Raw genomic sequence first — 25,021 nt, forward strand, 5'->3', positions numbered from 1 at the left:
ATACAATGGTTTGGAATTTCCTTTTTTATAACTTGCTGATATATCTTAGACAACTGTAACCAGTAGATTTTATCCTTCTCAAGAGCCCTGCCTCCTTTTGCATACTGATGACCTCCCCCAACAAGTCTAGAGCATAATAAACAACACAGTAGAGATAATGAATGATGGAGAACACTAATATATCCCATTTTCTGCTGCATCTGGGTGAAATAAAATACTTTTCAGATCTAAGGGCCGGGGAATGTGGTTACCAAAAACCCTTCCTAAGCCACTACAATCCTCCCTGAGGGGATAGAAGTGGGAGAGGGGCTGATATTCTATTGTGAAATAGCCCAGTTATTATATAACATTACTACATGAGCACCCACTGCCACCTCCTGGAGAGCCCCAAGGAAAAGCAATGGCCAACTATTCTAGTAATAAATGCAGTGATAATAGTAACGGCTAATTTCTGAGCACACCCTAAGAAACGTGTAGTGCTAGGCATACAAAGAAAAGTAAGAGACAAACTTGGTCTGCATGGAAAGCCATGGGACCCCTGGGAAGGGCCATCTTGTGAAGATGTCATAGAAAAATAGAAAAACTGACAAAAGAGAGGGACAAATGTGACTATGAGTCTAGAACCAGGATGCACAGAGGAGTAATTCCACCCAAGACAGGTATACATCAGGAAGAGAGGCCTGACTCCAGTGATATCAGATGCCCTGACTTCACATTTTTTTTAACCAGAATTCCACTTTAGGGAATATTATGTAAGGAAAGGAAGAAATAGAGACACATATAAGATTTGCAATCCGGATGTTTAAAGCAGTGTCATCTATGATGGTAGAAAAATGGAAACAACTTAAATGTTCAACAGAAGAGTGAATCAATACCTGGTATATCTTTTTGATGAAATACTGTATGAATTCATTAAGAATTGAGTCTGAAAAATATTTAATGACACGAAAATGTATTTTCATACTGTAAGGTTATTTTATACTGTTAAGACAAAAACATGTTAGAAAATAGTATATACAGTATGATTATTATTTTGTTTTTTTAAAAAAACACGTGCAGGTATATAGTAAAAGACTGAGTGTGTGCCAAAAGGTTAATATAAGTTTTTTTTAGTGATGGGGAGATGGGATTATAAGTGAACTTTACTCCCTTTTCTGTGTTTCTCTGTATTTTTCAATTTAAAAAAGATGTTATATAATCAGAAAAGAAAGCACAATTAGAAGGTACTTTAAAAAAAATAGGACAAAAGCCCTCAAAAGACATTCAATACAGGTTATTTGATAATTTAAAAATATTCACATCCAAAATATCCATTAATAGGAGAATGGCTATGTAAAACAAGACACATCAAGACACTGGAATAATATATACTTGGTCCATTAAGATCACATTTTCCAAGCATAACTGTGATATATTACTTCCCTGAAGACATAACAAAATTCTGATCCAGCTAAATGACAAAGAGGGGGATGCAAATAAAAGAGATGGAAGAAAGAGATTCTGCAGGCAAAATGCAAAAACAAAACAAAACAAAACAAAAAAAGAAAAAAAAAGACATAACTCAAGACCAGAAGTATTAGAAGAAATAAAGATAGTTATTGAACTTTAATGAAAGGTACAATTCCCCCAAGAGGCTGTAACAATGATGAAGAGGAAACCTTTCTACCCCTATCTGTATAGCTTGGAACTATGTTAGGCCAAGACCCATAGAAACCCTAGAGAAACTGACCATGCACAGTCCCCCACAGAAGAGTTCAATCCAAGAGTGAACAGATCACACAAAGATAATGCTGGGTACACTGTGACTAACACCAAATGAGGCTCAGGGTATGTAAGGTATGTGAATATACCTAGAATAACAGTGGAAGGAAATTATTAAAATATTAACAGGGGCTGTTTGGAGTGGAATCTTTTCTCTTTCCCCTTTTTTGTATTTTTCCACAATGAGCATATACTCTTATAATGGAAAAGAAATGAAGCTCATGTTCAGAGAGAACGTAGGTCTCAACCACAGCATTGTGAGCACAGCATTCCACAACACGCACTGGACCCAGCTCAAATGCGTCTAGCAGCTGTGTGGAGCCGGGGGCAGGCACGGCTCAGCCACCCGCCCCCGCCTGCCTGAGCAGCGCTCACTGTCCTCACTAAGCAGGAGGGGCGCACGCAGGCCCCTTTAGCGCTGGGCTGGCATGTTCTTCCCCAGCAGACCAGCAAGGAGATTTTTAGGCCAAGAGGGATGCAGACATCTGTGCTCTAGTCTATCAGCAGCAGTAACTTCCCAGTCAGACACAGACGGAAGGCCAGGCAGACGGCTGTCCCTCTTCAACCTCCACAAATGCTGTCTTTGTGCTGAGGCCCGAGCCCCCCGTCCATCTGGGGCACAAGGGAGGCAAGAGAGAACAAGTCCTGCAGTGTCTTGTCGAACTGTTGCTGCCAGAGCCACTCACATTTGTGGTCGGGGTTTTAACCTTTTTGGAAAAGGGTGCCAGCCCCGGGCTGTCCTGATATCCTTCTGGGCTAACCTGTGGTCTCCCGGGGAGCCAGAGGAAGGACTGCCAAGTGTTCCATTATTGATGAAAGGATTGTGTTTAGGTGTTCGGGCCTAAGTCATCTCTTCTCCTATAATAAAAGGAACCCAACCTCAGACATAACTGGACACTAAAAGGGATATATATGTCTCTATGAGGCCAGGTGCTACGGACAAGGGATACTGTGACAGAGAACCAAGCTGCTCTGTTACAGTCCCAAGTTGTTTCTGGAAGGAGAAGAGGAATACATAATACACGCCTATGAGTAAGGAATGAATGCTGAGAGGTTTGGGGCAGCCCCTATGCCACTCTCCTTGCTCTCTGTTCCTCCCCTTTTAGAATGTGCATCAAGACGCCTGCATACAAAATGGAAGAGGATGTGAAGTTGGCCTACTGAGTACTCCTTTGGGGCCTCCTCCCCCTGCCTCTTCCTCTTCCCTGCTCTTCAGGCCACATTAGCACCCTATCCCAGTTTAGCTGGAGAGGGAAGCAGTAAAGTCACGGAGCAATTACTGGGATGCAAGGACTGGAAATAATTCTGCAAAACATGTACTGTATGCACCAAGGTGACCAACAGGGAGATATGTGGGGGGCAAGACAGCATTCTCTATGCTTTGCAGATCGTCTTGTAAACATGGCTGTCTAACTCTGCTCACAGATTCAGGGGCATATTTCTATTCGCTGACCCCTCCCCGCTCCAAGGACACACTCACAACGGAAGGACAATGCTCAAGTTCTCTCTGTGTCCGTGTGCGTAATCACTGTGAATAACAGTTCTGCTTCTGCCAGGTTGTTTCTGTCCCATAAATGGAGCCTGGAGCTAGCTATTTATCATGATATTTGAAAAAAGTAAATTAAAAAATTATTTTGCCAAAAAAATTCTTTGAGGTTTTAGAAACCAATTTCCACATGTCAGATTCCTCCCTCAGGTCTGACTTTCTCATCCTTGTTTGGCCTCAGTGTGTTGGATTTCAGACATGGCTTGATTTCTTTCTGTCCCAGTTCTCTAGGTCAACGCAAATTTTCAAGGTGATCAGATATTTCCTGAAGTGTTCCCTGTGTAGGATCCATGTAGGACAGAGGTGGGAGAAGAGGAATAAAGGTTGCCCGGGAAGCCAAAGGAAAGATTTTGAAGGTATGACAATAGAGGATCGTATAGCAACATGCAGTCAGGCCTGGGCTGTGGTGGGAGGCATAGACGAAACTATATTCTAGATAGGAGCACAAACATGGAGTCTATAGGCCAGGCAAAGTGATGCTAGTGAATCAAGGGGTTGATGTTGGAAGGATAATTGGGAGATGTGGGGACATCTGTAGGTGACAGTTGGCTAGCTACCCAGGTCTAGCTCATTACTGCCATGTGGCAACACAGGACCAGCACTGCCAAGCCTTTCAATTCTTTAAAAGAAGCCAGAACTCCAAATTCTTATATGGATTGTTTGGATTCTTATAAGTTAGCTGTAAACACTACACAGCCAAACAAAACACAACTTGAGGGACAAGTTGTCCCATAAATCTACTAGAAGGAACTCTGTCCAGGATGTAAGCAACATGAGGGCAGGATGTAGAGCTTTGTGCTTGATGAGGGCCCACTCAATGCTTACAGCGTGAGTGAGGACCTTCCCAGGGAAGAGGTTTGACTGTCCAAGGGGGGCCAATGGGAAGAGATGGCTGGCAACATGGAGGTCTCGTAATCAAGGGAGGAAATAATTAGAGAGCGAACTTGAGCCCCAGCCACTTGGATGGAAAGGAAAGGGTGAAATGGCAGTAGACAGACTAAAGAATTTTCAAAAAGCAGAACTCAGCGAAAGACCAGATGTGCAGGACTAGGGCGGTGATGAATCTTCCAGGGGAAGCCTGTGATGAACTTGGCCAGAGGGCTCAGGGACTGGTCATGGGGGAGAGAAGGTAAACACATTTTTCTTCACTAGCTTCAAAGCCCTTCATCTGGCTCCCCTAGATGACCTTATTTTTTTTTCTTCTCTATTCTCCCACAAAGGGGATCAGGGGATAACCAAGGGCCCAGAGGCCCAAGCACCGAGAGAAACAGAGACAAACCTATAGCTAATTAGGTGATAATGCATTCATTCAGGAGAAACTGAGGAGAGCTAACAGGGGCATGGACAGGGCAGGAAATAAGCACTGAATAAGGACAGCATCCACAGGGAAATGGCAAGAACAGCTTGGGCTATGCAGAATCATGACATGTTGGCTGAACGGTGCAGAAGCAATGGCAGGAAGGGGTGAGGGAGACCTAAAACAGTTCTTGAATCATAGATTTTCATAACATAGGATATGCCTTGGGTTCTGGTCCACAATTTTCTTAATAACTTGGAAAGCCAAGATAAAAATACGGCTAAGCAAAAGTATTCAGGACAAGTAAGAAATGGCAGACTCAAGACTACTCAGCTAAGCAAGGTAAGCCTTTTCATGGCATGACTTTTGTTGGTTTCAGTCTGCAAAAGGATTTTTATGATTATCAGATTTGGTCCCAGGCCTTAGAAAATCTCAGTTTTCACCTTAAAAGATAAACTTTATTGGGAGTTTAAGAACAACTATAGCCACTTGTTTACCAAAGAATTATTATAGTAGCTAATGTCTACTACTTAGCCAAGTAATTAGTAAATTAGTGATTGCTACCAAAGGGCTTAGTATAGTTTTGTTAGCAAAATAGCCCTTTTAATGCACTGTCTTATAAATACTAGGGACTTTAATTTTTTTTAATGTTTATTTTTTATTTTACTTTTTGAGAGAGAGAGAGAGAGAGAGAGAGAGAGAGAGAGAGAGAGAGAGAGAGAGAGAGAGCGTGTGTGTGAGCAGGGGAGGGGCAGAGAGAGAGAGGGAAACACAGAATTGGAAGCAGGCTCCAGGCTGTGAGCTGTCAGCACAGAACCCGACGCGGAGCTTGAACTCACAAACCGTGAGACCATGACCTGAGCCAAAGTTGTATGCTTAACCAACTGAGCCACCTAGGTGTCCCTAAATACCAAGGACTTTAAGTGTACTATCTTATAAATATTTACAATGATTCTATTCTAAAGAAGCTGGTGGCATCATCTCCAATTTACCCATTAGGAATAAAAGCAAGATCTAGAGATGTTATGTCACCTGCCCAAGGTAACAAAGTCTCTGAGTGACAGAGCCACGGTCAGAACTGAGGTACTGTGCTAAGCCTCCAGGGCCTTTGTGCTAAGCATGGAATCAGCAAACATTTTCTGCACAGGGGCCAGATGGTAAATATTTTGGGCCTTGTGTGCAATATGGTCCCTGCCACAACTCCCCGACTGTGCCACTGCAATGCAAAAGCAACTATAGACAATACATAAATATTTAGGCATGTCTGTTTTCCAATAAATCTACTTACGGACACTGAATTTGAATTTCACATGATTTTCTAGTGTCATGTAATATTATTCCTCTTTTGACTTTCGCTCCAGTCATTTTAAAAGGAAAAACTATTCTTAGCTTGTGCACCATAAGAAAACAGGGAGTGGGCTGAATTTTTCTCCCCAAGCTATAGTCTAAGCACTAGGCTCTCCTACCCTCCAGCTCAGGTCTAGTTTTCTTAGGGATTTTAGGACAAAACCTGTGAGTGTGCATATGGATGGGGTACAGGACTTGGAGGAAAGACCTGACTCCTCAAGTCAGCCCTCAAAGGACTCCATCTGACCCCAGTTTACAATTTGAAAACAAATATTTCTTCCTTTTAAGTTCCCTTACTTGCTCCCTTCTGTTGAAATAAGCACTGATTCAGATCTAAGGGGAGGTTCTGGGTAGGACAGGAATGTCCCCTCCTGCACAAATGGTTTTCTGCAAACACAAGCCCACCGTGTCCTTCTTACCTGCAGGGTTTGGCTGAAGCGTTTTAACGGTGTGGCCTTCACGGGTGGGATGAGATTTGCTAGCGATGTGACTCTGGAAAGGGGTTTGACCCGTTTATTACTAGGCTCCTACAGGGTTAAAAAAAAAAAAAGAAAGGAAAATGTCAAGGTTAATTACAGACGACATAACTCCACCACACACTCCTGTCCCAATCCACACTGGCTGCACACAGTCTGTGGAATGTAAACAGTGTCCCATCTCTCTCCAGCTGTGTGGAGGTGACCTGGCTCAGGAGCCAGGAAAGGGGAAATGGCAGGGGGACATCAACAAAAGCGGCCTCTGAGCAGACAGCAAATGGACAGGGTCTGCCCCTTACTCCTCACACCCAATATCTGACAGCTTTTTAATTCAGAAGCTTCCACTCAGAATCATTTCCCCCAATGCTTCCTGTAGAGAAAAGCTGCCTCAAATTTCCCATCTAATGACCTTGTCAGGCAGTTGTGTTTTGATGCTTCTGGTTTCATCTTTTTAAAAACGTTTTTCCTACCTTGCCTGAAGCCGCTCTCCAAATTTCTTTTATGCAATGGCTTTTCTAAAGCACAAGGAATGTTTGATTTTTTAGTTCACTAAATTAAAAAAAAATTTTTTTAAGGAATTTCTTCTATTACTAGGCCTTTTAAAAAGCATCTTTGTACCTACAGTATATTTGAAATGCACATATGAATATTTATAAAAACAACCAGCAAAAGAAAATGTACAGAGATAAAACTGCACCATGGGCATCGGTTTTTATAATTCATATAGTCACAAGTTTTGAAAATCACCTCCACATAAAACATGCAAAATAAAACTTGCAAATCTGCAAAGTTACCCCAAACCAAGCAGATGGGTGAGAGGGAGCCTACCCATTTCAGTGACTTTGCAGATGAGAATTACATAAAAACGACAAGCTGTGAGAAAGAAGGACATGACAGACAAAACATTTTACAAAGACAAAGAGACCAGTTACCCTTGCCTTCCTAAGCTCCATCTGACCTGCAGTAGATGCCGGACAGCACATGAAGACACCAAATTTTGATGGAAAAAGCCAAACTTGCCAGTTGTAGCGAACCTCAACCATTTCCAGAGGGAGCCTCAAGATGCTCATCTTTCTTTTTCAGCCATTGCTTTCAAAGTTTCGAGGGTTAAACCAGAACTTCAGATTCTCCAGGGCATCCCTGCAGGGTGTTTTGAACATAGTAGGTGCTTGGAAAAATCTTGCCTGAATTTGGAATTTTGCCGAGAAACTCTCATGTCATTTTGTGCCTTTGCTGATCTCAGGTATCAGAAGCCCCCTTGGAAATAGACCCAACCTTTTGGGCATTTAGGTAGAAAACTAATTAAAAGACCAAAGAAAAAAAAAGTGCAAAATAATTCCACGATGCTGCCAGGATTCACTTCATGATTTCTCGAAGCAGTGAAATACTTTTCCAAGACAGAGAATGAATCAGGGCTGCCGGGGACCTCTCCAGCTTTCTGGCATGCTAAGCTGAACAGACAGTAGGAAACTCTCTGAACACTGGGAAGGCTCAGTTCCAAAATGCAAAGGATGAATCTCTCAATATGAGGGACATCACGTTTACTATTGTTTAAGGGCTGAAGAAAAAGATCCAATAGCCCTTCTGCTTCCAGGTGACAGTGTCCTTCAGGATGCTTCCTGTCCAGGGCCTGGCTTCTGAGCATCTGTGCCCAGAGAAGGATTTTTAAAATATTTTTTACGTCACAGCTGCATCATCAGCAAACTAAATCCACACACACACACACACACACACATACACACACACACACACCCTCTTGAGCATCCACTGAATTTCTCTATATAAAACTCTTGCTTCGGGCTGGAAATGCCAGAGTTGTGATATCACCACCTTTGGTGGCACAAACTGCATTGCAGCAAACGAGGAGGTGAGGGATTTCACAGGGCAGCAGGACTTGGTCTCAGATGATCCTGCAGGCACCTCTGAGCCTGGAGACTCATCGCCAGATTTTTAATGGCTAAAGGTGCTGGATCACAGATTCTGTATCAGAATGGGAAAGCTGAAGGGCAAACGCCAATTGGGTTCTCCTGCTTTAAAAAGGGGCAGGGAGCATTGCACGCTTGGCGGGATGGGGGAAGGTTCAGTTCTGTTCCCCTTGCTGTATCATCTTTTCTAAGGTTTTGCTGACTTTGCTGTCCATTTCATATGACCCAGTCGATGGGTGTTTCCTACGCAGTTAGGAGATACATGCACACTGCAAATGCCAGCCACTCTGCAGGCTGTATGCCGCGCTGCTACATGAGATTGTAATTAAAACTCCTTTCCTAAGGCATTAGCCATTTGGAAGTAAATAGCAGGCTGCTCTCTGGCAATCTGACATTCCCGAGTAACGAACAATTGAACCAGAAACTGTTGCTGCCTGATTTAGGGCTGTGATGTAGCAAAGCAGGCAGGTACAATTTTAAAACCAGAACATTTGCAGGTTATTGGATCTATTGAGGAGGCTTTATGCCTGACCCACATGAGCAAAGTATGAATTATGGTTTCTCCTTGAGGGCTTCAGTGAGAATAGGAGATTAAAAAAATTCTTGGCCTAATTTGATTTTTCTTTTCCATTTACTCAGTGTGTCTCCAGCTGCATTTTACTGCTATCTAAAAAGAGCCCTCAGGGAAAATGTTTCCAGATTCTAGGTAAATAGCTCTACTGAAAACCAGCAAATGCAATTCCAAGGATGCTTTCGGGCTTTACAAAGAGATGACAGAATACAACCTGCAGAGACAACTCAGCTGCCAGACCAAGCTGGGCAAGGTCAGTGCTAAGCCCAGAAACAAGATATCTGTTTCAAGTGTGGACACTAACCCCACCATGCAGTTTTAAGACAGAGAAGGAGGGCATCTCACTAAAAAGGTTAAAAAGAAAACAGAAAAAAGAAAAAGGCATTGAGTATTGTGTGTTGGCAGTATTTTCTGAATAAAAAAGTTTGCTTCATTTTTTCTAGGTCTTACAGGGTTTTTTTGTTTGTTTGTTTTTCTTGTCTTATTGCACCAGCTAGGACCACCTGTATATTATTGATTACAAGCTGAGACAGTGGGTACACTAGGGTAATTCTTGATTCTGATGTGGTTATTATGAAGATTTCATCATTATGAATTGTGTTTGCTGACAGTATGAGAGAGATACCCTTTATCAAGGAGAAAGAGTTCCATTCTATGCTAAGTTTGCTGTGAATTTTCATAATGAATGAATATTGACCTTTATCAAATGTTCTCTGTTTATCTTTCCAGAGGACAAGGAAAGGGAAAAAAAGAAGGGAGAGGTGGCGGGAAGGGAAGGAGACAATGAAGAAAGAAGCATGGAGGTCACATATTTTTGTAAATGAATTAGCACAGCAATTTAAAACATCTCTTGTGGAGTCAAAGCATCAGAGACTCTTAAAAACTGAGAACAAACTGAGGGTTGATGGGGGGTGGGAGGGAGGGGAGGGTGGGTGATGGGTATTGAGGAGGGCACCTTTTGGGATGAGCACTGGGTGTTGTATGAAAACCAATTTGACAATAAACTTCATATATTGAAAAAAAAATAAAATAAAACATCTCTTGTGCTTGAAATACAAGCAAAGGGGAATAAAGCACTCAATGACATTTCATTTTTAATGTGAGATTTTATTAAATGATTTTCATATTCCTTCCCTAGGGGAGACAGGGAAGTCTCCTCATTCTTATCTCTTCCCTCTCCTCATTCTTATCTCCCAATAGGTAAAAACCAAAGCAGATTATATGCATGTAAGAAAGTGCCTATCATATCAATATGATCCAGCACAACTTTTTATTCCTTCAAAAATTATTCCATTCTAATAGACGTGGCATATAGCAAACCATCACTCATTCTCCCTGTACTTCATTTTTGCAGCTAGGGTAGGGTTGGGGAGCAATAGAAGGGTCTTCCTTATCATGTTTGTAGCTGCCCTGAGACTACCTTCACTTAGCCACAAACTCAGCCCAAGAGGGTGAGAAAGGACTGACCACTCTACTGCAGGACAACACTGCTCTTGCTTGTTCCACACCTGATGAGAATCGACTGTGCTAGCAGATGCTTTCGCCCATAAGTTAATGGACTCAGAAAAGTCTTTCAAATGTTTGAAAATACCAGGGAAGCCTTAGGCAGGGCTCCATCTGTGTGACAGAAGGTGTGCTGGGAACTGCACACCCAAGGGTCATGTTTAATCCACTCAGTACCCCTCTAGGAGGCTTTCACCATCCTTACGTTAAACAGGAAGTTATAATTTCAGACTGATTGAGAAGTCCTAGCATTATGAAATAATAACAACAACAACAACAACAACAATAGTCTCATATTTATTGCAGGGACTCCCCTTAATGCTTTATAGATATCTACTAGTTTATTCCTCCTAATAGCCCTGAAAGGTAGCTACTATTATGAGGCAAAAGATGAGCAATGTGCTTAAAGTCACTGAAAAAAGGTGGCCAGGATTTAAACCTAGCAGGCTGGCTTCAGAGCCAATGCCTTACAGCTTGGTGTAAGGGGCCAGATGGTAAATATTTTAGGCTTTGTGGGCATCTAGCCTCTGTCATGATTACTCATCTCTGCCATCAGTCTTAAACAGTATGTAAATAAATGAATGTGACTATGTTCCTTTAAACCTTTATTTAGAGATTAAAATTTGAATTCCATATAGTTTTTACATGTCACAAAATATTATTCTTTTGCTTTTTTCAACCATTAAAAATAGAAGCCATTCTTTTCTAAGGAAGACCAGAGGAAGTAGGCTATATTTGGCTTGTGGGCCACAGTTTTCAGACCACTGCTCAACACAGCTGCTGGCTCCTGGGTCAGTGGTCCTTAGCCTCAGCTTTTCTACTGTAACATGCCCAAGGATTCCCAGGTACAGCACCCTCCCAAGGCACACTTAGATAATCATCAAGTTCTGGAGAGGGCACAGGCTTGATTTGCTTATTCTTTCTGGAGCTAGCTAAACAGGGTCCTCCCCTGGTAAGCAGGAGATATATCTGACTTATCTTTTATGTGAGTAAACCCTATCCTACTACATTTTATTGTCTTAACTTTCCAAATAAATCAGCCCAAACATGACACAAACTTTCCCTGACCATTGATGGTTACAAATAAGGGACAAATAAAATAATAGGATGCCTGGGATCTGTTTCACAGTAACACAGGGATAGAGAGGGGGGATGTGTAGGAAACAAAGCTGATCACAGGTTGGTAATTGTCAAAGCTGGGGGCTGCGCACGGGGGACGCAGTATGCAGTCCTGCCTGTGGTACGCAGTAAAAATGCTAGATGATACAAAGGCTTATTTTAATGGACAGAGAACCATTTTGCAAATGTATCAGTGAGCAGACAGATGCCATCAAAGATCTGTACTTCAGACGTTAGTGAGGGCCTAGTGACAAAGGATACTGAAAGAGTCAGATGCTAAGACATTATCTAAAATTGAACATAATTAGAAGAAACTTGGTAAAATGAAAAAAAAATCCCACTACTGAATTTCAGTAATTTTCAACTAACATAGGCCATAATAGGGAAGGGTCCATGTAGCTGGGAAATCAAAGGCTAAGAGAGCTACCTTGAAACATTCAAACTTAAAGATGAGCAAACTGATGGAGAGGCACCGACCCAGCCACCAGACTCCCTGAAGTCTGCTTTATGCTACTGACTGGTGTTTTATTTGCTCTCATTAAAAAAGCTATCAACAGGCTGCCAATCGCCAGACTCCATGACATAAAACATTCTGGTAGAGTTCAAATCAGATGTAGAAACATACAGAGAAAATAGGAGCCATTCAAGGTTGGACTGCCCAGGGAGGGGAGACCTCTGTTCTGTTGGATTTATTTTAATCTGTGAGTATACTTTCCGTTTCCCAATTCTGCCTCCCAATGTATATTTTTCTCTCCATTTCTACAACAACACCATCTTCTACTAAGAAGGCAAAGACCTCCCATCCTTGTTAGATCCTCCCTCCTACTCTGCCTCTCTCCAGCCAAATAAATGTAAACTCATGACTACCTGACTGCTTGACTTTACCACCCCCATCCTTAGGACCAAAGGCTGGCTCATGCTGTCTTATGGTTTATGCCCAAGATTCTCACCCTTCAAAACTTCTAAGCCACCACAAATATTATGGTGTTCTCACTTATTTTGACACCTCCTATTGCCAAGGCCTCCCCACCCTTTCAGGGTTTCTCACTGACTTGCTGGCCAATTCTTTTACTCTTGCCTGTGCCCCCTCCAAGTCCTAGCTTTCCTTCAGGTGGCTCCACTCCTCCCCTTTGGGGGACCAGACAGCCTGCGTTGTACCTTGTCCCTCAAAGACAAGATATTCCTGCAGGTTCTCCTTCTAGATAATGTTTTTCTAACTAAATGATTGAAAATGAATCACATTAAAAAAATCTATCTATCTATCTATCTATCTATCTATCTATCTATCCATCTATCTATGTCTGGCTATCATACATTCTAGCTGCGTGACCTTGAGCAAGTTACCTACCCACAGTTTCTTCAACTGAAGAATAAGGAAAGAATTCTCTTATAATGCAGTAGTGAGAATTGTGGGTAAGAGCTATCATTTAATTCTGTAAGAGCTTATAATCTGTGTCAGGTTTACATGGATTTGCTCATGGCATCTTCAGAACATCCAGTGAGAGAACTAATACCATTATTTTCATTTTATAGATGAGTAAGCTGAGGTTCCATGAGCATAAGTACTTACACAGGTCACCTATCTCAGGTGGCAGAGGCAAGATGTGGATCCTATCTCAGACCACACACCTCAGCTACACTATTCCAAAAAGCTACAATATTCCAATAGCTACACTATTCCAAAAGACAATGATAATGAGTGCAAAGCACAGTGCCTTGTGAAAAGCAAGCTTTCCATGAACACAGCCTAAAATCGAACTCACAAATTGGTATGTTTTTACTAGATTATTTCTCCTCCCCTTCCCCCTTGCCACTAAGAACAGGTGAATTTATCTAATCACCCAGTGTATGCATTCTCTTTTTTAAAGAAACTGATCTTGAAGTAATTTTAGATTTATAGAAGAGTTGCAAGAATAGTGCAGAATGTTCCGTGTACTCTGTACCCCCCTTACCTGAAGTTAACATCTTACATAACCATGGCACATATATCAAATCTAAGATATTAACACTGTTACAATAATATTAACCAAACTATTAAAGGATTCACTAGAATTTCATCAGCCTTCCCACTAATGCCATTTTTCTGTTTCAGGATCCAATCCAGAATCTCACATTTATACTTCACTGTCATATATCTACAGTTTCCTCTAATCTGTGACAGTTCCTTGGTCTGTATTTCATGACATTGACACTTTTGAAGAGTACTGGTCGATTATTTTGCTAAATATCTCTCAGTTTAGATCTGTCTGATGTTTTCTCACGATTAAATTAAGATTATGCATTTTTGGCAAGAACACATCAGAAGTGATGTGTCCTTTTTGGTACATCATATCAGGGTAACATTATCTTATTGCTGGTGATGGTAACCTTGACCACTGGGCTCAGGTGGTGTCATGGCTTCAACTGTATACCCCTAAAAAGATATGTGGAGGTTGTACCCCCAAACCTGTGAAGGTGACCTTATTTGGAAATAGGAACTTTGCAGATATAATCAGTTAGGATGACTTCATACTAGATTAGAGTATGTCCTAAATCCAATCACTGGTGTCCTTCTAGAAGGGAAATTTAAAGACATAAAAGGAGAAGGCAATGTAACGATGGAGGCGGCAACTAGAGTGATGTACCTATAAGCCAAAGCACACCAAGGACTGACAGCAAATACCAGAAGCTAGGAAGAGGCAAGAAAGGACTCCCCTGCAGGTTTCAGAGGGAGCATGGCCCTGCCAATACCTTGATTTCAGGCTTCTGGTCTCCAGAACAGTGAGAAATAATTTTGTTGTTCTAAGCCACCCAGCTAGTGGCACTTTGTTGCAGATGCCCTAGGAAACTAATACAGGTGTTGTCTGCGGGATTTCTCCCAGTAAAGTTACTATTCCCTTTGTAATTAATACATACGTTGGAAGAGATACATGGTGACTACACGCATCCTTTTAAATCTAACTTTGTGACTGTTTACCCAGCATTTGCAAAATTGGCCTCACTGAAGTGTACATGTGTCACCCTTGGTGGGGGTGGGGGGGAGATGTTTCCTCGCTCAACAGGGAGAACCAGAAGGCTGATCCAGGCAAAGTACCCAAGAGAGTCAATGTTGGCTGGGGCAGTCAAAGAGAGGGGCAGGTGATCAGCAGGCAGGGCACAGTGGACCACAGGGCCATTCAGGGCGCGGAGGCAGCAATGAGGAGGCCTTCAGAGAGCTGTTTGAGCAGGAGGACCAGGGCTATAGGAACATGAAAGGGAGCTTCTATGGAGTCTGCAACTGACTCTTCATCTTTGTTTTTTTGTTTTTTTGGTTTTTTTTTTTTTTTTGAAATAGAAAAAGACAATTATGAAATAATGGTTTCAACTCCAAAATTTCCATTAATTTTTTTTTTTCTCTGCTCTTTTCCCTGGCACAGAGCTAATTGACCTGGTGTCATCTGTTACCAGAAGTTGAAAGGCAAATAATGAGGCCCAAATTCCAACGGAAACCTGGCTTCATTGATTAGGCCAAATGCATTTCAAAATTATTGGTTTTCTAACCCACAAGGTGAGCAAAAGGTCTTCACACTCAGAACTACAATTTTCCTTTAGAGATTTTTATCAGTGGTTTCAACAAAAGGGCTACAGACTTTGTGGACTTTGACAAACCACCAGGAACAGTGCCCTGAAGGGGTCCTTGATACTTTGTCTCAGCTAATCTCAAAGATGGGGGCCACACCCTTGTGCTTATTCTCTCCTGCAGTCTTGTTGCCCTGCCCTGTGCATCCAAGGGAAATCTGATTTCCTCTTTGATGAAATGGCCCAACTTTCTCCATATCAGATGCTTTAAGAAAAACATCTCAATTTCTTTCAAAAAAAAAAAAAGTTGTGTGGGTTTTGTTCACTTATTTTTATTTTTGTTTTTGTATTTTTGCTTGCTAAGGAAGAGTCAGGAAAGTCTGGATAAATAAACCAGACCACTCTGAGTTAGTTGGGTCTCATGGCCAAGCTGCAGACAGGGTATTGGATTTGCTATGTTGTGATTCCAACAATTTCTCCAGCCTCCTCTCATGGAAATGCTAACCAGCAGATGACAGAGATGTCACAAGATGGTCTATGCAAATCCACAAATTAAACCATCAGCTCTCGGGGCCATAAAACTGAACACACGAAGCTTGGAGAGATTCTATTTATTCTCTGAACATCAAGTCTTCTCTGCCCACGCCAGTTAGCACCTACAGCATCTGGCCAAAGTCTGCCTGTGAGGTGGTTGCTTTGGGGAAGCCTTGATGAAGGGGGAGGCATCAGGAGGCCATGTGACTAAGCTGAAACAATGCTGGCATGAGCCTCTGAAAGCCTGCTCCATCCCTGCCCCAAACACAGTCTCCCATAAAAAGCAAATAAAAAATGAGCATAGAAAGAAATCACACTTTATGATAACTTCTGTGGTCAGCCCGGCTTCGTTTCTTCCAGGCCTCCCTGCTTCCTTCAAGTCTACAACACATGCTGGCAAAATGCTGTAGTTCCCTAATGTGCGCATAAACTAAAATGACCAAGGGAAGGGGTGGTGTGGGGTGAGGGAGATGGATTTCAGCCAGGAGAAGCAATTAATTTTACTACAAACTCTGAGAGGGCTAATGTTCAGGGCAAACCATTTTGTTTCTGAGGGCAGACCTCAAGCAACTTATTATCTTTACTCTTCTGGTTACCATTGAATCTGTGCCCCTGCATTGGAGAATAACTGGCCCTGCTTGTCTGCCTCGGGGAAATTCATTTTTGCTGAATGACGGTGATGGGATGAAAAAAAGAAATGAACCTTGGGCAATAATTCAGTAAAATATGGGACTCTGAGAGCCGAAGCGGGCGGCAGCCTAAGTTACGAACGTAATCTCTTAGCAGTGCCAGTAAAATAAAACAGAACCACTGTTTCAGACACTGTATTTTTGGCAAACGTTTCACTCCTCAATTACTTTCAAAGATATTCGTTTCAGTCAACATTATAAGGGTAAGTCAACATTTGTCCTGGCAGCAAGCCCAAATTTGTTATTTTATTAGTCTGCTACTGGTTAAATTGGCCCAAGATTAAACACATCTAATAAATAGCCCTAAAATATTGGAGTTTAGTAGAAGACCACATTCAAATTCTCTTACACAGGATGTTACTATTAACCTTGGGCAGAGGAGAAATGCACACCCACACCCCAGTTAAGTTCCTTTTAGCAAACGCCAACCCATCGCCTGAAACTCATTTTGGTCATGCCCAGACATGGCACTATGGACCTTCAGAGAAAGAGGAAGCCAAATATTTAGCTCTCTCTGCGGTCCCTGATTCCACATCTGCCTTCCGAACATCAAGCAAAACTTTTACTTTCTTGAGGCAGACCAGGCCAGATGCTCAAGGCTGAAGCACTTCAAGAGTTTGGCCTCCTGAAAAAGGATAAGGGCTGCCAACAGAGTCACGCCTCTGTGGCCCTTAAGGGAAGGCCAGCTTTGGGCCCAGAAGGTATTTTCTCACGGTTAGATTCAGGTTATACATTTTTGGCAAGAATGCCACAGAAGTGATGTGCCCATCATGCCCGCCCATCCATAGGTCTAGAAAATGGGGTCAAAGCACACATCCCTGGTTGCAGAATGCCAACAAGGCACCTGGAAGTGGCAGTGTTGGCCTAATCACGGCCACAGGGCCCAGAGGAAGGCCTCTGTGATTCTGGGGTTTCACATTCAGTCATTTCCTACTGACTTCTTGGAAACCCTCGGGTGGGATACAAATTCTGCGTTTGTTGATCTCTATGAAAGGGATTCCCTGGCTTCCCCTTGGGCTGAGTTGGAGGGGAGGTGGAAAAGAATGCCACTGGGGATTTCAACCCTGCTTCAGGGTTTGGGAGCTGCTGTGTACAGGCTTCAAGAATACTTCAAGGATATTTGCAGAGGCTTCCCCAGAGTTTAGGAATAAGCTGCAGACTCTGCAGCAAGTCACAAAGTTCTTATCACTCTGGCCCAAAGAATGTGTTGATTCTTTGCAAAGGATCTAAGGATATAATATAAGCCAACCTTTCTGGCCAGATCACAATGTCCTATTACCTCAGATCAACAAAGTTACCTCCACGGGCTTAGTCTCCTCCTCTGTGTAGTTGGCGGGAGGGGGGGGGGTTGTGAGTCGGTGAGTCTCCTGCCCCCTCACAGGGTTTTTGGGAAGATGATATGAGATCATGTAGGTAATGTGCTTGGTACAAGCCTGCCCCATAAGTTGCTCCCTGTAAATATCAGATTATTATTGCCCTTACTTCTGATGCCCAAGGGGAGGTGTGGTCCCTTCCCCAGCCTGCTCTCCTGCCTTCATCCATCCCTGCAGCACTAGATTTTACCCTGGGCCTCCCAAGGATGAAGCTGGAACTCCATGTTACCTGCCACACCACAATCTCACTAATGACATGTTCCTGCCACTACACCTCAGGCTGCTATGAGACCACATATTTTGATTCCACATTCCTGACCTCCCTTTCTTCCTGCAGCTTTATCATCTGTTTAGTCAAGCTCTGGCTGGATAGAGCAAAACTGGGAGTGGTTTGGCAAGATCCAAGGCTACGTAGGATGAGAGGAAAATAGCCATGAAATCCCAAGATAAGAACCTGAGTGAGTTAGGGAAGGGAATCCAAGTGGGTCTTGAGGTCTACACCAAAACCCTCCTTCTTACCCAACATTGCTAAATTACGGGCTAGAAGAGCTGTGCTCCAATCTTGCCAGATCCCACTACTATGTGGGATTAGGCATTGATAGAAACTCTGAGCATTCAACCCATGTCAGGTGAGCAAGGTGGAATTTCTTCCCAAGATAACATGTTACGTTTGGCTTCCAGAAAGAACCATATAGACCCACTGGCATGTCCTCCCATCCACCTCTTTTCCTTTGAAGCTCAGAACTATCTTTACTTCCCAGAAATGGAAAAAGAAGTACAGAAATAAAAAAAAAAAAAGGATGCTCAGATCTTAATCTTGATGTCCCAAAGGAAGGACAGATTGTTCCAGCCAAATCTGGGATGATCAAGTACGTCTCAGGCAAGCAAAGCTGACAACCAGGTCTGCCATCTGACTAAAGACTAGGCTGGGACCAGGGATATACCTGCTGGGTAAAACCTACAGGGACATCTGACCAAGGGCACGGGGTATGCAGGATGAGAACACGGACCCCCTCTCTTGGGGCCCAGTCAGCTTCTGTTTTTGACAAGAACAATATCTGAGCAGACGAGACTTGCAGAAATGTGGCCTCCAGAGAGAAACATAGAATACATTTGCCACACTCCCTGGTAACCCCCAGCTGTCCCTCCTAGCACAATTTATCCCTTCAAATCACTGGGTTCACGTTCATCCTCAGCAGCACATGCCTCCTGTTAGAACCAGGGAAGGTTGCACTTGGGGGTTTTAGAACAGTCTACTCTCAACTGAGAACAGAATACACTGAAATCTGATTATTCAAAATGGAAAAAAAACTACCAGTGGCACAGCCACAAGGGGCTGACTGAATTGGGAATAAAATAAAAAAAATTTAAGCTTTCCTGTTTTCAGCTTTCAGCGACATCTTACCACCCACTGAGCAATGGTATGTAGAAAAATGAGGTACAGAGCATGCTGTTCAGGAAGCTGTGAGGTAGGTGATCTAAAATGGATTCATATGGCCTTTCTGTTGCCCCCACACACCCCAACTGGGCAGATGAATAGCTTCAAAATGTTATCCCTTGGGAGATGTGTGTTTGTGTGTGTGTGTGGGTGTGTGTGCATGCACACATGCACACGCATGCATGCACATGCACATGTGCGCACACACACAGAACACAAAACTAACTTTATTTGAGACAGTCTTCACTCTGTTGCACATTTTTCTTTTTTTTTCTTTTTTTTTTTAACATTTTATTTTAAAAAAAAAATTTTTTTTTTTAACGTTTATTTTATTTTTGAGACAGAGAGAGACAGAGCATGAACAGGGGAGGGCCGGAGAGAGAGGGAGACACAGAATCTGAAACAGGCTCCAGGCTCTGAGCTGTCAGCACAGAGCGCGACGCGGGGCTCGAACTCACGGATCGCGAGATCGTGACCTGAGCCGAAGTCGGACGCTTAACCGACTGAGCCACCCAGGCGCCCCAACATTTTATTTATTTTTGAGACAGGGAGAGACAGAGCATGAACGGGGGAGGGTCAGAGAGAGAGGGAGACACAGAATCTGAAGCAGGCTCCAGGCTCTGAGCCATCAGCACAGAGCCTGACGCGGGGCTCGAACTCACGGACTGTGAGATCATGACCTGAGCCGAAGTCGGACGCTTAACCGACTGAGCCACCCAGGCTCTCTGTTGCACATTTTTAATGACAGGAATTTAAAAATGCCCACAAACAATGGATTTTCCCCAAAGCTCATAACAAACACTGGCTCTCAGTGCTGTTCATTTGCAGCCTTGAAACATAGTGATTACGTGTTATTTCTAAGTCTGAGCAATTAATATGCTACCAGATGTATCATTATCTACAGCCTATTAAAATTCAGAAGCCTGCAAATTTGAAAAAGAGTGTGTCACACACAGGACAGAGGAGGCAGAGGCTCGGAGACCCGCTCAGCTCCCCACCTCACTTGAAGCTCATTTCAATCACAAAGTCGCAAGAGAGAAAATGAATAGACAATGGCAGTCGACTTAAAAGAGAAGAAGTAGGTACAAACCTGTGATCTGTTTGGTTTTGTAAAAAAATGCTGGAGATTCAGTGGTAAGGGATGCAAATGAAAGTTTCCAGAGAAGACAAAGGCAGTTTTGTGGTAAAAGAAAAATGTTATTTATTGTGGTAGAAAGGGGCGAAGTTCCCATGAGTCTTTCAGCTCAAGCCATCTAGAGATGGGAGGGCTCCTTTGGAAGGACCACATGGGGCCTAACCTGGCAAGAGTTCCCTGGAAAAGTTTCCCTAAGTACCCTCAGGGATCGAGGGAAAGTCTCCTTCACTGGCCAGGCGCTCCTGCTCCTCCTGCCCCACCATTTGGGGTCCGGCTCTGGGGTTGCTCCTGAATTTACAAAGCAGGGCTGCACAGAATGATGTCAGGGGCAGCAAAGCCTCCAGAATTGTTAGGAAATTGCATCCTGCGAGGTTCCCTACCTACACAGATGCTAGCAATTTTCTAGAAACAGAGAAGTCGTCCCATACCTGACCCAGGTATGACTCCTCTCTTCTGACTGTCAAATGGAGACAATGGGGAACCCCTAGGTGGGGAGGAGGAGACACCAAGAACCGTGGAGTCCCTCTGTTCCAGGTGCCGGTACACACACACTCATCTGTATCAGACAACAACTCCATCACCTCATTTTTTAGAAGAGGAAGCAGGTGTTCAGAGAACTAAAGTGACTTGCCCTAAGTCATGCTCGGTAACGAATTAATTGGCAGAGCTGAAATTCAAATTCAAATCTGACTTGAATGGCTTCCCTGCCACCCCCTACACTGGCTTCCCGGAAAACACAACTTCTTCTTATAACGTAACAGCAACAATACTGATGGTGGCTTCGTGCCAGGCTGTGACAAAGTGCTTTCTATGCATGGTTTCCTTGACTTCTCTTAAGTTAGGACTATTAGCAAACTCATTTTGCAAAGCAGGCAACTGAGGCTCAGAGGGGTTAAGAACCTTTCCTAAGGTCACACAGCCAGTGTACACAGTCAGTGGCAGAGCCTCAGTAAGATCTGCATTCTTAACCCTAGCACTGCTCACTCCCTAAGCCCTGGGGGAACCCTGACCAAAATAAACATGGTAGAGGCAGGACAATGGAGACTGAGGCAGGAAATGGAAAACTTGAAGCTGTTCATTCAACATCCGAGCCCTGTCCCTCTGGAATCAGAAGCCCCTCTTGGCTTCCCCCCAGCATCTTAGAGGTCCAGCCAGGTACACAGGTGCCCTGCTCATGTGCCCCTAGTGGGCACTGCCCTCTGTGAAGACCCACCTGGGGAATGGTGTTGTGAGCATCCAGCATCAAAGGGCTCACTGGAGGACCACCTCCTAGTACTGCCCCCCTCCCAGTCTGTGAGATTGCCTGCTTCCCCATCCCTCTTTCTGCTGATTGACAGTCACTTGTCTGTATGTCAGGGTTCGGAATGACTCGGTCAAACTCAAGTACACATTCCTTGAGGACAGAAAGCATGCCTTTCTCTTTTAAACTCGGGAGAAATTATTGAGTAGAGTCTGGTCTCAATAAATATTTACTGACAATCCAAGAGCAATAGGGGTCATTTTTAGTTGTTCAGCTCTTCACCAAGTTGTATCCATCATGCTATGGAATTTCCCCACATTTATAACAAAGGATCTATTTATAATTAAAGTGCCCTGCTAATGAATAGGGCAGGAAGGACTCCCAAAGCAACTTAATCCTCCTCACCTGCCCCGGGTCTGTCTCTGCGGTTGGAGCTTGGTTAAGATTCCCAGATGATGCATGTCAGGTGGGAGCCAGCCTTTAGGAGGGATGACACATTCCTCATCTCCCATGACTGGGGCGCCTCTCTACCCTGAGCTCACACCCCACTCCCTGCTTGAAAGCCATTCTGGGAACATCAGTAAACCATACTAGATTTTTTTTTTTTTTTCATCCTGCCTGGCAGGAATGAACGTGAATCTTGCCAGTGTGCTTGGAACATCTTTTGTTTTTTAAAAAAATAATGGCCATTGCCAACTCGAATCCCTGGGAACTTGGGTGGGTATTTCCTACAAAGGAAAGAGTGACCTTCCAGCAGACCCCTTGATAGGGATGACCAGCCACAGCTTCCACTCAACTGATGCACACTGAAAATAGATGCTGCTGTTGTGGACCATTTGCTCTGTGGAAGCCCTCTGTGTGTTCATTTAATCTTCACAGTCCCCTTGGAAATTCTCACTTACAGAGGAGGAAACTGAGGCTCAGAGGATGAGTCACTGTCCAAGATCTCCTGGCTCATAAGTGGCCAACTTGAGATTCAAGCTTGGCTCAGTCCACCCCTCAAATAGAAGTTCCTAACCACTAGACTCTATGACTGCCCCAACATAAAATACAATCTTGCTCAATCCTTCCCTGAGGGTGAGGGGGAAAAGGAAGAATATGGGTTAAATGATTTCAGCTGGAACTTTGGGACTTTGAAGCTTTGAAAAGGAAAAAAAAAAAGATCTGCGTTCTTAGGATAGAAATCCAATTTTTGTTTTTAATTTGCTAACATCTAGTCCAAGATAATTTTCTATGACACATTAAAGCCCATCTTTATCTGTTTAAAAATCTTAATATCTGAAATCTGGCTCCTATGCTCAAAGTCCAAATTTAAGATTTAGTCTATAAGCAGCTATACTCAAGCTCAGGAACCTATTGCTGCAGAAGGGGTCTCAGAACACACTGAATGCACTATTTCCAAACTCTTGGTACCACTGTGACGATTTTTTAGCCAATGTATATACCGCGTGAACTACTACATATGTAATGTTTCCTTAAATTACTTATTTTGTACTTAAGTAAACATATTATAAAAATAAATGCTATCACTGAGCCTGCCATAAATAGAAACTAACTTTAAAAAATGAACCCAATTGTTAAATTCTTGTTAGATACTGTTGCCTGCCTAAAGCTTCTAAGACTGAGGCTTGAGCTTTGTTAAAAGGAGGAATTAACAAGTGATAGAAAGGTGTTAAAGACACACTAGCTCTAAACTAAGACTTTCTCTGCAGCATGATCAGAAGGATCAGAAGAATAAGAAGAGAACTGAAAAAGAGAAAATGAGTCAAAATTATTATTTTGTGTCTCATCTCTGTATCCCCTTGTTCCTGTATCATTTGGGCGACCACAAATGGTAGGAAACCCACCTTCTGGGAAAAAAATATCTAAGCCAGTCTTCTCATTCCAGAAACAAAGACTCTGAGGTCTTCTCTGAGCGTCTCCATGTGTCCTGTCTCCAGCTAGTAGGGAGGCTCTTGTAAGAACCAGCTTAGAAATAAATGCTGCGAAAGAAATTCAGATTTAAGCATTTAGGAGTCCTTCAAAGCAAGTCCCCATTCCTTGATGCTGAGCCAGAGCAAAGTTCACTCTCCTCAGTCCTTAGAGCCCGGGCACAAAGCATTCAGAAACTGACAAGAGAAAACAAGTCCTCTTTTCGGATGTGCTGTCTTTCAAAACCGTCCAATTTAAGCCACTATCAAACAGCTGGGGCGGAAGGAGATGGCTTTGCACCATGCGCCTGTGGCCAACACTTAAGTTACCATCAACTTTTTTGCCTTTTGTAAATAGTCTGTTTCCTTCTTCACCATGGTTTCAGACCCCTTCTGCAAGACCACACCCAGAAGCACCCAAGGCAACCACCAACCAGCAAGGGGGATGGTTGAAGGTGTGTGAGAACGAACAAGACCAAAAACCTAACAGGATACTAACGAGCCACCGGCACCCCTCCCCACCCGTGCGAAGTCAAACACAAGAACAGTCTTCACCAGTGACCTTTAATTATCTTCTCTGTATTTGCCTGGGGTCGTTCTTGACATGCCTGCGTCACTTAGGGATTATGAAATGTTAGCATTTCAATGTAAGATAACACACTTGAGAGGGACTCTAGCACTGACCTTGTGTTGGAGCCAGAAAGCACATAGAGAGAAGGCTTCTATCACTTGTCCCCCTTTGGGCCGTCAGGCCTGTAGATCTATCTCTTTCCACCCACTGGCTGCTTCCCTCTTCCCTTCTGTGGCTTCTTCCTCCAGGAAGACTCCAGACTTCCAAATCTGACAATGGTGGCACCTGCTAAACATTTTTTATATATTTTCCAAGGTCCTGACACAGGCTCTTAGTTTTATTTCATTCAGGTTGCCAACTTCTCTTGGTATCTACGGAAACCGTCCCCTCGGGGGAAGTGCTCTATTTCTCCTTACCATTTAATTAGCACCTCTGCTGCAAACATTAGATCTGCAGAGCTCAGGCAGACATCTTTTTAAGGGATGTCCTCTACACGTACAGAAGTTTCTGTTTAGCCATTTTTTGTGGGCTTCTTGTTTCACAGCAATCTCACATTAAATATAAAGTAAGCTTGGGGTGCCTGGGTGTCTCAGTAGGTTGAGCGTCTGACTTCGGCTCAGGTCACGATCTCACCGCTCGTGAGTTCAAGCCCTGCGTTGGGCTCTGTGCTGACAGCTCGGAACCTGGAGCCTGCTTCAGATTCTGTGTCTCCCTCTCTCTCTGCCCCTAACCCACTCGCATTCTGTCTCTGTCTCTCTCAAAAATAAATAAACATTTAAAAAATTTTTAAATATAAAGTAGGCTTTGCACTTGAACGTGGAGTGCAGGCCAAGGGATGGGTCCACCAGCCCACTGGCTCCCAGGTGAGGTCACCGCATGCAGTGTTCTAAGTTTAATGGACTTCACTTTGAAAACCCCCCAAATAGTGCTGCTTACCACCAACCTCATTCAGGAACATGACTGGGTTAAGCCAACACTGCAGTGTGCCAACAGGTCAAGGCTGGACAAGGAGGCGACAATATTTTGGACCTGCCTCCTCATCTCTCTGA

General features: G+C 43.4%; 1 protein-coding gene across 9 annotated transcripts in view; it reads right to left on the reverse strand.

Moving 5' to 3' along the window:
* The window catches only part of ARHGEF3 (Rho guanine nucleotide exchange factor 3), a 304,554-nt gene that overhangs the window by 36,906 nt on the left and 242,627 nt on the right, over nt 1-25,021 (reverse strand). For 8 of the 9 annotated variants that reach the window (XR_006214854.1, XM_042979195.1, XM_042979196.1 and 5 more), the window contains one exon: nt 6,371-6,478. Coding sequence is in view for 8 of the 9 variants with exons in the window: in XM_042979195.1 (XP_042835129.1) it covers nt 6,371-6,478 (108 nt within the window). In the remaining variant the exon portion in view is untranslated. Of the gene's footprint in view, nt 1-6,370; nt 6,479-7,359; nt 8,013-25,021 lie in introns of those variants that run through there. The other variant, XM_015538553.2, reaches the window with a different exon arrangement.

The sequence above is a fragment of the Panthera tigris genome, chromosome A2 (assembly GCF_018350195.1).
Source record: "Panthera tigris isolate Pti1 chromosome A2, P.tigris_Pti1_mat1.1, whole genome shotgun sequence".
In the NCBI taxonomy this organism is placed as follows: Eukaryota; Metazoa; Chordata; class Mammalia; order Carnivora; family Felidae; genus Panthera; species Panthera tigris.